The 14,201-nt window shown below is 35.2% G+C and overlaps 1 protein-coding gene across 2 annotated transcripts in view; it reads right to left on the bottom strand.

Annotated features, from left to right (window-relative positions):
- Positions 1–14,201, bottom strand: part of LOC128648507 (oncostatin-M-specific receptor subunit beta) — a 161,267-nt gene that overhangs the window by 41,922 nt on the left and 105,144 nt on the right. For both annotated transcript variants that reach the window (XM_053701219.1, XM_053701218.1), the window contains 2 exons: positions 12,133–12,318; positions 5,491–5,592 (listed from right to left, as the gene is read on the bottom strand). In XM_053701219.1, the coding sequence (XP_053557194.1) occupies positions 5,491–5,592; positions 12,133–12,318 (288 nt within the window). The remainder of the gene's footprint in view (positions 1–5,490; positions 5,593–12,132; positions 12,319–14,201) is intronic.

Here is a 14,201-nt window from a genome sequence, read left to right as displayed (position 1 = left end):
ACTTTACTCGTGCTAACCTTACTGTTAGTACTACAATTTCCCAGCACTAGCTATCCACTAAGTTCCAAAGATTAGAGGAGTGTACTCTGTAATACAGAAAAGGAATAAACCCAGTATCGCAAACAGGAAAAAACATGCTATGAAAAAACTCTATAGGAACCACAGTTCACCATAAATATGTAGGGGTATATAATTCTCCTTAATTGAATGGAACATAAAATGCTGAAGATACAACTATAGTGAATTAACGTTCTAAACCTAATGATCACCATAAATAGAACTTTTTCTAACCAAGTAGACGTGGCTTATGCAAAAAAGGATAACGAAAGCACAGATGTTTAGTGCCAAATAACAATAACTAACATGTTATTTAACACCTAACAGTTTACAGTAGGATCTAAAGGAGAAGATATAAAATGTAACCAACCCCAATAGACTAGGGAGCTTAGGATATTTTAATTCCGGAACATTGAATATAACCTTAAAACACAGAACTTTTAGTCTAGACATAGAAAAATGGCACCAAAGAACCTGACCATATACAATTTGTACTGTTCATGGCAGGGACGTGCAGTCATAGGAGGCAGGGGAGGCACTGCCTCCCCTGCCATATGGGGCCAGAATTTTAATTTAATTTTAATTAAAACAAAAAAAAAATCACCGTTTTTTTTTTCCAGCCATGTAACGCTATGGAGAGGCATCATACAGGAGTGCATCTCTCCATAGCAAAACATGGACACATTTTCCTGGATAGCAGCAGCGCCACCCACTGGTTGTAAAACAACCTTTAAATTACCCGAAGCAAAATATAGACCAATAAGAGGCATCCCTTATGCTGCCTCGAGCCAATCAGAGATGGTCATGTACTCCTGGTGATTGACAGCACCAGGAGAACGTGACCGGCGTTGATTGGCTCCCTGCGCATGCACAAGGGAGCAGCATAGAGAGCTGTACTGGCGGGAAGGAGAGACGGATCATCTACATCAAGTTAGTCAAGCGATAGGATCAGCTGCCTGGCCCCTGACCTACTGTACCGGAACGTTAAGGTAAGTAACTGAGACCAACTGAGACCATTACAAGATTACAGTCAGCCCTGGATTAAACATTAAAAGATCACTGCCAGGGGACATCTGCAACTTCTGTTGAATCGCAGTGAATCTATGCAGCAGCCGCTTCTGTTAGTGAATTACTTTATTACTATTATTTGTGCACATTATTTTTATTATAATATACCTTGATGACATCAAGGTATATTATAATAAAAATAATGTGCACAAACCCTTAATCCCACTGAACCGGCTTTCCTGATTAATGCCTGTAAAACAACAGAAGTCTTTAGTGACTGAGATCTTCCCACAGTCAATACCATGGGGCTGAACGGACACCTACAAATTATTTCTCTTAATAAGGTTTCTCATATCGTTAATATGTTATTTAGTTATATCCTGTTTAGTTTAGTTCAGTGTTTCAGTGTTGTTCAGTGTCTCATAACCATATGCAGTATGCACCCAAGAGTGGTTCGACTACTTGTTAAGGGGGCTAAGAAAGAATCTTGTTTTGTTTTCACATATTTAAAATTAAACGAGGCTGCCTTCAGCAGCTAAGATCTAAACCACATAAGTATGATTCTTCTTGCTTTTAAGAGCTGGGTTGATTTAATATAATTTGCATAATAATAGAGCACAGACTGTCAATGTACAGTTTTATCCAGAGACCTTGCGGGGCAGTCATATGGGTTGCTGCTAACCTATACTTATTGAAAAAACATCCCTCCCTTCTGCTGTCACACACTCACTGTCTGTCTCCCCTCCCTCCGTGTCTCTCCAGCAATCAGTAAGAGGCTGAGAGCAGGCGCTGCTACTACTAGGGATAGGAAGGGGGGGGGGACTCAGGGCTGCAGCCTTTAATGTGTCTTGTAGTAGGTGACTTGCTCTTCATCTCACTGCACTAATCATAAGGCTGTTGTAACGTTTATAGAATTGTCACGTATTGTATTTATTTTCTCCTTCATTCATTTTTTTTTCTCTGAGGACCTCTAGTGGTCATTTGTAGTATTACTTCTCTGACAGCAAATCTAGTTACATTTTTCATTGTTAGTGATACTGTCTGCTCTCAACATTTAAAAAAAAAAAAAAAAATGAACACTCTTTTTCATAAATTTTAACCTGTCTATTTTGGTCAACCTGGTGTCAAAAAATATTGGAGGAGAAGAGGCAAAAAAAAAAAGTCTTAATGCTGTTTATTGACTACTGTCATTGTTAAAGAAATATTTCTTACTGCCCCATTATGCCTATTCAGTCAAGATTTTATCTTAAAATTCTACACTTGTTTGAAATATTTTTTTTAATTATTATTTATGCAAATGATAATTTGCATATTATTGTACAAATCTGTACTGCTTCTTAGCTTGCTGTCAGCCTGGATTGGGAAACCGTACAGGTTTGTACAAAATATGCAAATGATCATTTGCATAAATAATAAAAAAAAACATTTCAAACAAGTGTAGAATTTTTAGATAAAATCTTGACTGAAGAGTTAATCTTATACAATCTAAGTGCTGCAGATGTGGCAGTATGTATTTCTCATAATTTCATTTCAAACATATCTCAAGTTAACAATAGGATAACCGCCCTTTTGTTATCCAAAATAATATATTGTATTCCTATGTAATTGTAATTTCAGAATTTGACTGTTGGAGCAGAGTGTTTGTGCGCATGTAGTGTGTGTGCGCGTGCTTTATTCTCCAGGTAATCAGCACAATCAATACAGATGTGCTGGTGCTTAAAGGGACATTAAACCCAATTTTTTCTTTTGTGATTCTGATAGAGAATACCATTTTAAACAACTTTCTAAATTATTTCTGTTATCTAATTTGCTTCATTCTCTTGATATTCCTTCCTGAAAAGCATATCTAGATAGGCTCAGTAGCTTTTGATTGGTGACTGCACATATTTTCCTCATGTGATTGGCTCACCCATGTGTATTGCTATTTCTTTAAAACTTAATTTCATTTCAATCTCAATCTCATCCCAGAAAGTGAAAAAAGTTCTGCCTCTGGTGAGGTAAGAACATGCACTATATTTTTTCTTTTGTGTTGAATGAGTATAAATTGTGTAACTGCATTTGCCTATGTAACAAGAATTGTGTGTATATGCTTGTTGTAAAGAATGTTAATTGTCATTGTGCAACCTGCAATTTTAATCGTAAATGTAATCTACTCTATTGGGTTCATATATGTGTTTCTTATATCATACCCAGTGTATCATACCCAATGCCTCACTAACCTCTGACCTCACCGCACGTCACTGGTTCATGTCCAAGTTGGGCATAAAGAAGAATTGTCTGGTATTTTAGGGGTGGACTGACCTTGTTAGTCAGACTAAGACTTCAGGATAGTTCTTCTCTGTGAAAAAGCAGTATTGGGCTAATAATGGCTGCTGTCATATGGTAAATCGCCATAGAACAGGCTATTAAACTGTTTGTTCCTGAGAGAGCACTTATCTTTCTGTATGTATTATTTTAAACTATATATCTAGTGTTAGAGGCCTAGGACAATTTTGTCATGAACTATACACAAAATGAAAGATTTGAGTTTCTTTGCAAAAGACTTAACAACTTTTAGTTTTACAGGATTTTCACTTTTTTTAAACTGTAAATCATGACCTCGCTTCCTTGCTGCTTAGCATCTCAGAGACCCTTTAACAAGAGGGGATGAGCCTCTATGCACACTAAATCCAAACTCACAACAGTTCAATAGTTGAGAGGTTCATACTCACTGGAGTTGTAGAAAGTATCACTGTTTTCTCATTTAGCTAGTTTGGTTCCCTATCATCTACTTAAAGGGATGGGAAAGTCAACATTAAAGTGCCATAAAACATGTTAAGATCTGTGCATATCCCAAAAGGGCTAAAAATAGTTTGCATAAACAAAATTGTTTAAAAATTGCTGACAAGTATTTTAAAATTATTTTTAAAAATAAGCAAAATAACTTAAATAGCTATACTGTTTGCAGTAGTCTGATCACCCCCCCCCCCCGCCTTTATCAGTGTTTAGCTTCAGAAACACAGGCATTGCATTACACAGCAGATCATTTGCTTCTAGGCATGCTCCAGCAGATAATCACTGTGTACTTCTGCATTCTACCAAAGCAATGGTAGATATATACTCACCAGCCACTTTATTAGTTTCACCTGTTCAATTGCTTGGTTACACAAATTGCTAATCAGCCAATCACATGGCAGCAACTCATTTAGGCATCTAGACATGGTGAAGACAACTTGCTAAAGTTCATCAGAATAGGGGAAGAAAGGGGATTTAAGTGACTTTGAACGTGGCATGGTTGTTGGTGCCAGACAGCTGGTCTGTATATTTCAAAAACTGCTGATATACTGGGATTTTCACACACAACCATCTCTAGTGTTTACAGCGAATTGTCCGAAAAAGATAAAATATCCAGTTGTGTGGACGAAAATGCCTTGTTGATGTCAGAGAAGAATGGGCAGACTTGTTTGAGATGATAGAAAGGCAACAATAACTCAAATAACCACTCCTTACAACCAAGGTATGCAGAATACCATCTCTGAATGCACAACATGTCGAACCTTGAAGCAGATGGGCTACAGCACCAGAAGACCACACTGGGTGCCACTCCTGTCAGCTAAGAACAAGAAACTGAGACTACAATTCGCAAAGCCTCACCAAAATTGGACAATAGAAGATTGGAAAAACGTTGTCTCAATTTCAGCTGCAAAATTCATATGGTAGGGTCAGAATTTGGTGTAAATAACATGAAAGCATGTATCCATCCTGCCTTATCTCAACGGTTCAGGCTGGTGGTGGTGGTGGTGGTGGTGTAATGATGTGGGGGATGTTTTCTTAGCACACTTTGGGCCCCTTAGTACCAATTGAGCATTGTTTAAATGCCATGGCCTTCCTGAGTATTGTTGCTGACCATGTCCATCCCTTTATGACTAAAGTGTACCCATCTTCTGATGGCTACTTCCAGCAGGATAATGCACCATGTCACAAAGCGCAAATCATCTCAAACTGGTTTCTTCAACATAAGAATGAGTTCACTGTACTTCAATGGCCTCCACAGTCACCAGATCTTAATCCAATAGAGCACCTTTATTGTTTCACTATTGCTTGCACAAAGCTATGTGTTTAACCCCTGAAAAGAGATTAAACACATAGCTAAATTCAGCTGCAGACCAGCAATGCACTACTGAGAGCTAGCTGAACACATCTTGTAAGCCAATGACAAGAGGCATGCTTGTATAACCACAATTCACCAGCTAGCTGCCAGTAGTGCATTGCTGCTGAGGATATGTAAATATACTTTTCAACAAAAGATACCTAACAGAAGTAAATTGAAATGTCTCTTAAAATGACATGCTCTCTCTGAATCATGAAAGATTGCTTTTGCCTTTCCTGTCCCTTTAACCTTTACACATATCGGGGCATACTGATCAATATATTTTTTTTACTTACCCAGTTCTTGTTTAAATCCGGTACTGTAGGCCAATAAATATCCTCCATCAACATTAAGCCCATGAATCCTAAAGTCATATCTCACTCCTGCTTTAAAAGCATCTAGAAAGGATTGAAAAAACTGGTTAGCAAGTTTGAAAGCGGTCCTGAGAATTCATAGAAAGATAATATTTATTTGCAGTAAAAGAGTAATTATTAACTAAATCTGATTTGAATAGCCAATAGAATTTCAGTAGCTCTCATCCTATTGGCTGATTTGAACAGCCAATAGGATTTCAGTAGCTCTCATCCTATTGGCTGATTTGAATTTCCAAAATCAAATCAACCAATAGGAATGCAAGGGACGCCATTTTGAATCGCATACCTTGCATTAAAGATTCAGTGTATGGCGGCGACCGTATGAAGAGGATGCTCTGCGCCGGATGTCTTCAGGATGGATCCGCTCCGCGGGGATGAAAATAGAAGACGCCGCCGGGATGAAGATAGAAAATGCCGCATGGATGAAGATGGAGCCGCCGGGATGAAGATCCTTCAAACGGGACTTCAGCAACTGTAAGTGGATCTTCGGGGGTTAGTGTTAGGATTTGTAAGTTTTTTTGGGTGTTTTTTTTTTTTAGTTTAGGGTTTGGGCTTTTCGTAAACAAGCTAAATGCCCTTTTCAGGGCAATGCAAAAGAGCTAAATGCTCTTTTAAGGGTAATGCCCATACAAATGCCCTTTTCAGGGAAATGGGTAGCTTAGGTTTTTGTTAGAGTTAGGTTTTTTTATTTTGGGGGGTTGGTTGGGTGGTGGGTTTTACTGTTGGGGGGGGTCTTTGTATTTTTTTTTAAAGGTAAAATAGCTGTTTAATATAGGGCAATGCCCTACAAAAGGCCCTTTTAAGGGCTATTGGTAGTTTAGTGTAGGCTAGGGTTTTTTTTTATTTTGGGTGGCCTTTTTTATTTTTATAGGGTTATTAGATTAGGTGTAATTCTTTTTTATTTTTGATAATTTCGTTTGTTATTTTTCATAATTTAGTGTTTTTTATTTTTTGCAATTAAGTATTTTTTTTAATTAGTTTGTAATTTTTATAGTAGTGTTAGGATTTTTTTAATGTGGAATATAGTTTATTTAATTTAATTTATGGTAGCTAGTTTAATTTTAGTTTAATATTTATATTAGTTTAATTGTTAGTTTAAACTTAGTTTTTTTAATTTGACAGGTAAGTTTTAATTTAATTTAAGATAGGGAAATTGTAATTTTAATATAAAGTTAGGGGGGCATTAGGTTTAGGGGTTACTAGTTTAAATTAGTTTATTGCGATGTGGGGGGCTTTTGGTTTAGGGGTTAATATTTGTTAATAGGTTTATTATAGTGGTGGCGGAATTAGGGGTTAATAACTTTAGTATAGCGGGGGCGATGTGGGCGGACGGCAGATTAGGGGTTAATAATATTTAAATAGTTTTTGCGATGTGGGAGGGTGGTGGTTTAGGGGTTAATAACTTTAGTATAGTGGCGGCGATATCAGGGAGCGGCGGAGTAGGGGTTAATAAATGTTATTACTGGCAGCGATGTTAGGAGCGGCAGACTAGGGGTTAATAACTTTAATATAATGTTTATGATGCGGGAGGGTGGCGTTTTAGGGGTTAATAGGTAGTTTATGGTTGTTTAGTGTACTTTGTAACACTTTAGTTATGAGTTTTATGTAAGAGTTTTGTAGCGTAAAACTAATAACTACTGCTTTTAGATTGCGAAACGGATCTTGTCGGTATAGGCTGTAATGCAAGCTTTTTAGCCTCACCTCAAAACTCATAATGGCAGCGCTATGAAAGTCCCATGAAAAAAACGTAATTTTTACGAGTGCGGGACTGACATTGCGTTACAGGCTAAAAGGCTTGCGGTACAGCTATATTGATAAGACTTGTAATGGCTGCGGTGCTGTTTTAACGATGAAATTACAATTTTTTCAGCGTTAAAACACGAACGCACAACTTGTAATCTAGGTGATAAATTGGGACAAAGTATTCTCTAATAAAAATACTGAAGATAAATGGATATCATTTAAAACTTTGTTAAATAAATATACATATCAACAAATACCATATGGTTATAAAAATAAAAATAAAAAATCCAAGCCAATGTGGCTGAATAAAAATGTGTTAAGAGAAATTAGGAAAAAAACGTAGGGCATTTCAATTATTCAAAGAAAATAGTACAGACTCAACATTCCATATTTATAAGGAATATATATTAATATCACATTGATCATTTGTATAACACTATCACACTTTTCCAGTTCTTTATATATTTATTTTATACAAGTGACTGCTGTCTAATACTGATTTGCACCATGCACCTTTCTATACAAAATCGATAACTTGCATCACATTCACATCCTTTTATTGGTATGTCTCATATATTCTTCTTGTACAACTGACTTGCTGTTTGATACTGATTTGCACTATGCACTTTTAAAATCACATTGATAATTTGTATTATATTGTTACATTTTCTTCTGTGCCTTACATATTCTTTTTCATACAACTGACTGCTGCTTGATACCGATTTGCACTATGCACTCTTACTATATATTCTTGGAATTTTGCACGTTATATTATTTATAGCTACTATTGTATTTTGCACCTTATACTATATATTTGCAATGTCTGGGTTAGATATTTTAATACATTTCGTTGCCCTGTTTTTCTACCTGTGCAATGACAATAAAAGGAATCTAATCTAATATAACAAAGCATGCAAAAAAGCAATCAAATTAGACAAAATTGAAAATGAAAAGTTAATTGCAAAGGATTCTAAGTCTAACCCTAAAAGGTTCTTTAAGCACACAAATAGCAAAAAATCTAAGAAGGACAATATAGGTACATTAAAATGCGTGGAGGGTAGCATGGTTAACAGTGACAGGGAGAAGGCTGAGGTACTAAACCAGTTCTTTTCTTCAGTATACACAACAGAGGAACCAATGGACGATACTTTGGAACAAACTAAAACATGCCAGCCCATACCATTAACTGGGTTATGTATAGAGGATATCAGGAAAAAAATGGATAATATTAAGGTAAATAAAACTCCAGGCCCAGATGGAATACACCCAAGGGTGTTAAGGGAACTTAGCACTGTTATAGACAAACCTGTACTCTTTAATCAGTTGATGTGATATACTTAGATTTTGCAAAGGCATTTGATACAGTGCCACATGAGAGATTAATGCACAAAATTAAGGGACTGGGAATAGCTGAAAATGTTAGCTCATGAATAAATAACTGGATAAAACATAGGGAGCAACGAGTAGTAGTGAATGGATCATACTCAGATTGGATAAAGGTAATCAGGGGAGTTCCCCAGGGATCAGTACTGAGCCCTGTTTTTCTAATATTTTTTATAAATGACTTGGAGAAAGGATTAAATAGCGACATCTAAATTTTTGCAGATGATACTAAGTTAAGTAAGGTCATTAGGTCAAAGCAAGATGAACTTTCTTTACAAAGGGATCTGTAAACATTAGAAGTATTGGCAGGTAAATGGAAAATAAGATTTAATACGGGAAAATGCAAAGTTCTACATTTTGATAAAAAACTGAAATTAAAATCCTCCATGTCTCAAAATTAAATCAATGTAAATATTTGCATAGGAAATTAGCACATCTAGGCAAGAATCACCGCTTGCTTTTCCCCAGAAATACCTCATATACAATGTTACCAATGCACAAGAGAATTCTGGGTAAGTTAAGATGTGCTAATTTCCTATGCAAATATTTACATTGATTTAATTTTGAGACATGGAGGATTTTAATTTCAGTTTTTTATCTCCCCCCATAATTTTAATGAATTTTGGTTTAACCTTGAAAATAGCTTTATCAATGCAGCAACCAGACATCTATCTCCTACTGATGAGTTCCAAATAGAACAAAACAGGCTGTCTAGTGAGTGATTTCTGATTTGCTGCAATAATCCTGTTAAAAGGATAGCTGTGTTAAAACAGTATTTTTGAAGCAAAAAAACTGAGAATTTGCATATCTAATTTGCATAACTTACCCAGAATTCTCTTGTGCATTGGTAACATTGCATATGAGGTATTTCTGGGGAAAAGCAAGCAGGGATTCTTGCCTAGATGTGCTAATTTCCTATGCAAATATTTATATATATATATATATATATATATATATACATACAGTATATATACATACATATCCTACATATCCATCTTTAGACATGGATATGTATGTCTGTGTCAAAGCCTTTAGCCTGCCTTTTTTTTCTAACATCTGAGACTTCCTATTTTTGATCCCTTATAACTTTTGTGTGCAATATTTTTTTAAATTATTTTTATTAGATGGTGTTATTATGAGTGTAACTGTACTTTGTAATGTATTTTTGATGTATTTTGTCCAACATTTTAGTTTTGTGAAACAGCCAGAGTTCTGTAGTTGCGGTAATCATTCTAGCGTAAATCGAAATTGAGCTCAAGCAATCGCGTTTACTTTCAACTCACAATACCAGCGGTAAGCCTGACTAGCACAAACTCCCAAGATAAACCCCTTATCGCTCTCGCAAATGTATTATATCCAATCGTAATCTAGTCCAATATTTCCTAAAAATATCACATAGCCCAGGGCCAGATTTAAGTAACGCTGTAGGGCACACTCTATTTTCTGTTTTTCTCCTAAAAAGAGTTATTTGAGTTGTGGCCACCTTACCAGGTGCTCCAAAGCACACCTTTTTAGCTCCTCTTTTTCCTGTAAGCACAAAACTTTGGCACAAATGGTTCCTACTGTTCAATCAACCCAGTTTTGAGTTAAAAATGTATTGTCCTACCTGGGTACAGCTAAAACAAGAAGTCTGTTAGACAACAATATCATTTATAATAAACCTGCTAAAATAGCTTCTACTCCATAAGACTGATGATAACATAAACCAGTATTCCAATCTATATACTGTTTAATTCAATGATGGCGCTAGAATGATAAATATAGGTATTGATGGATATCATAGTATCTGGATTTCATAATTTATCCAAGGAGCAAGGGATGTGGAATAAGATTGTTTGCACTGGTAATTAGCAAGGTACATCAGTGATAGGCAACTTTCATACACATGTGGGTTGCATATCAATATTTAGAAGGATTAAGGGCCTCATATAAGTTTAGGTCCATTAAATACACAACTAATATTTCCTTAAAATATCACGTAGCCAAGGCAGGGCACAGTCTATCTCCCCTCCAAAGAGTTCTTTGAGTTGTGGCCACCTTATTTTCCCACCCACCAGGTGCTCCAAAGCACACCTTTTTAGCTCCTCTTTTTCCTGTAAGCACAAAACTTTGGCACAAATTATTATTTTTCCTTTTTTCCGGGGCCACAAAACCTGTAGGCCACAAGCTGACCATCCCTGATGACATGTACAGAGAAGCAATTTTCACAAAAATCATGCCAGTGAAGTGGATGCATCTTTACACCTGTGTAAAAAACAATTGTACCGTCTAATTTTCAGCTGAACTATTTATGTATACAGTATAAGTGCAAAACAGGTGTTAATGTTAAACTCATTAATTAGCAAAACAATCATTAAATGAATTAATGGGACATGAAAATCAAAATTAAAATGTCTTGATTCATGCCAAGTACTGTGAATAAGCTGCCATATAGTGACACGGGAACTATCCCGAGTCTTACTCCCTATGACCTTATGAAAAGGAGATACGTTTTAACAAAGGATATCAAGAGGAAGATTTAAATTTGATAATATAAGTAAATTGGATAGATTTTTTTTTTTAATTGTACGCTCAATCTGAAACATGAGAGTTTACAGTACCATTAAAGGGATATTAAACAGTATAAGATTGTAGTATAACATTTTTAATTATGTGTAGTTAAAAAAGATTTGCAATATATTTGCATGGTTTATTTTCCCCTTTTACTGTAATTTAACAATTGTTGGTTTTCTAAATTTCACTGAGTTTCTTAAAAGTAATGGGCACCACCATGTTTTAACGTGTTTCCCCTTATCTATCCTTCCTGCTGTGGACAATTAGAGACAGATATAAAACAGGCAATAAAAGTGAATGTCCAAACAAGGCTTTGTGGAACATAGGATTATCCAAAAGGATTTCCACACAGCTTTCTTTTCACAAGCAGAGATAAATACTATACTAGACTGCAGTGCCCATTCCTTTATAAAAAACATGAGTACTTTATAGAAACTAAACCTTTACACATATTTTCAGTATTTAACCAGATTTATACTTATGACATGGCACCCTGGTCATGAACATTGCAGCCTGTGTGTGCATGACGAGACATAATTATTATACAGGTGGATCATCGATCAAAAGTTGTTTTCAGCGACCCCCTACACTACAGGTTGGGGATTATTGAAGGCCTAGTGGGTGACACTCCCAAGCCATCAATGGGACTGCTGGTGACATTGCCACTGTGTGCTTCACAGAGGGAAAGATGTCCAAAAACATTTTGGCGGCAAAAATTGTTATTGTTTTCTCCAATTGTTTTCTCCAATCTACAGGAAAAGCCAACAACTAAAGCTGAGGACACTGCTCCTTTGATACATTGGCTGTAGAATGATTTTCAATGAATGGCTAAGGATTGAATCAGAAATTAAAGTAGAAAAATGTAATCCACATTGATTTTCTTACCTGATACAATGACATCATTATGGAAATTAGAACTGATTTTTTTCCATTGAAAATCACAGTGTTCAGACCTTGGATAGTTGCACCAATCAATGACAAATCCATGAAAAACATTAGGAAGACAACTCCATGATATTAAAACTCCATTTTTTGTCCCATTTGCCTTTTCTTCTTTAATGTTCCTAGAGTCTATGGAATCATGATATTGAGTTATCATACTAAGAAGCAAAATTCATATAAATTGTCAGTTTGGGGGTTCAATATCCTCAACAATAAAACATCTGTTAATAATACAAGTTTATTCTAAACAAAAGCATTTTAAGAAATTAAATGTACCCTTTTCATCTGAAAGACAGAATCTAATAATTAATTTCACACAGTTAGCTCTTCTACACCGCATTAGCATATTTTTACACCTATAGAAAAAAAAAAATTTCAGAAGGTTTTAAATAAACACAATCTCTCAAACGTGATCATATCATATTAATTATTAAGGCCTAGATTACAAGTGGAGCTCTATCAGTTAGCCGGTAGCCCAGCACTCCAACCTTTGAGGTGTATTCAATACCTGGGTGCTATCCTCAATAATGTATATACGTAAACTTTTTGTTCAGAAGGGCACTCACAGGCATTTTTTACATCATTCCAACAAGTACTTTTTATTTTCAATACATCAGGTTTTTAATTTGATAGTCGACGTTTTGGCTATAAGTACTGGATTGATGTAAAAAACGCCTGTGAGTGCCCTTCTGAACAAAAAGTTTTTTTTATATATATATATATATATGTATATATGTGTGTGTGTGTGTGTGTGTGTGTGTGTGTGTGTGTAAATGGCTCATTTGGGTATATGAAATAGCAGTCTCTGCTAATTGAAACCACAACCTAATGAAATTGGCGGAGCTTGTAAGGAGAGCATATCTCTAAATTTACTCCAGATCCTCCTTATCTTTTCTATCACTGTATACACAGTAAGACCAATACATAGAGAGAACAATGGGGAAATTAACATTATATTATCTCTCTTTCCCTCCCCAATGGGAGCTTGATTTCTACTAAACTTTCTATACTAGTACTTAAGTATTGAAATATACAGTATAGGTGCAGATCAAGGCAGAGGCAGCTGTTTTAAATAATAAGTAAATTAAAACAATTTAACACACTCCAGCAGCTAAAATTGATCATTTGGAGTACATTAAAGACAAAATTACAGCACACTGTCCTTTTAATATACGATCTAGACTCAGCTATTTTGGAAACTAAAGTATTTTGTGTTGTGAATGATGTGATGACAATAACATAAATTTAGAGGTTGACAAATAAATGGTATTTATTTTTTAAAGTAAAAAAAACCCATTATTGTTTATCCTTTTGAGCTGGGGTATTATGGGTATACAGTACATATGTGTGAGGTGTAATCTATATTTTTGGAACAAAAATGTGTTTTGTATTTTGGCATGTATAGTACAGCATATTACTATCCTGCATAAATAATGGATGTGGCTTTTCCTGATCACGATAGTGTGCTTTGAAACATTTCTCACACTTTAAAACACGTTTTTATAAAAAGCGCTATTTTTAACATTGAAAATAAATTAGCACTGTACTGTGTAACAGATATTGTTTATGAAAATTTGTATTGCGCTCTACAAACTGTGTTTATGTAACCTCACTATAACAACTAGTATTGTATGAACCCGATCGGTATAGCGCAATACAGATTTTCATAAACGCTATCGGTACAGTGAGAAAGAAGCAGGTAATGGTATTAAGTTTCAATGAAACTTTTTGCAAAACATGTTTTACAATGTGAAAAATGTTTAAAAATGCACTATTGTGGCCTGTAAAAGCCAAAATATAAAACACTTTTTTTTTTATTTAAAAAAAATAAATAAATAATATATATATATATTGAAAAATATGTATAAGGAACATTTTTTTTTACCATATGCACACATGTATCAATAATGCCACAAGCTTAAATGTATGACTTATTCATTTAAATGTTTTGCTACTCTTTTGGAAGTGAAAAGGTTAATTTTACACATAAAAATTGCTATTGTCCTTACTCA

The sequence above is a fragment of the Bombina bombina genome, chromosome 2 (genome assembly GCF_027579735.1).
Source record: "Bombina bombina isolate aBomBom1 chromosome 2, aBomBom1.pri, whole genome shotgun sequence".
Taxonomy (NCBI): domain Eukaryota; kingdom Metazoa; phylum Chordata; class Amphibia; order Anura; family Bombinatoridae; genus Bombina; species Bombina bombina.
Note: the sequence above shows the minus strand (reverse complement) of the source record. Positions and strands in the feature narration are given on the sequence as shown.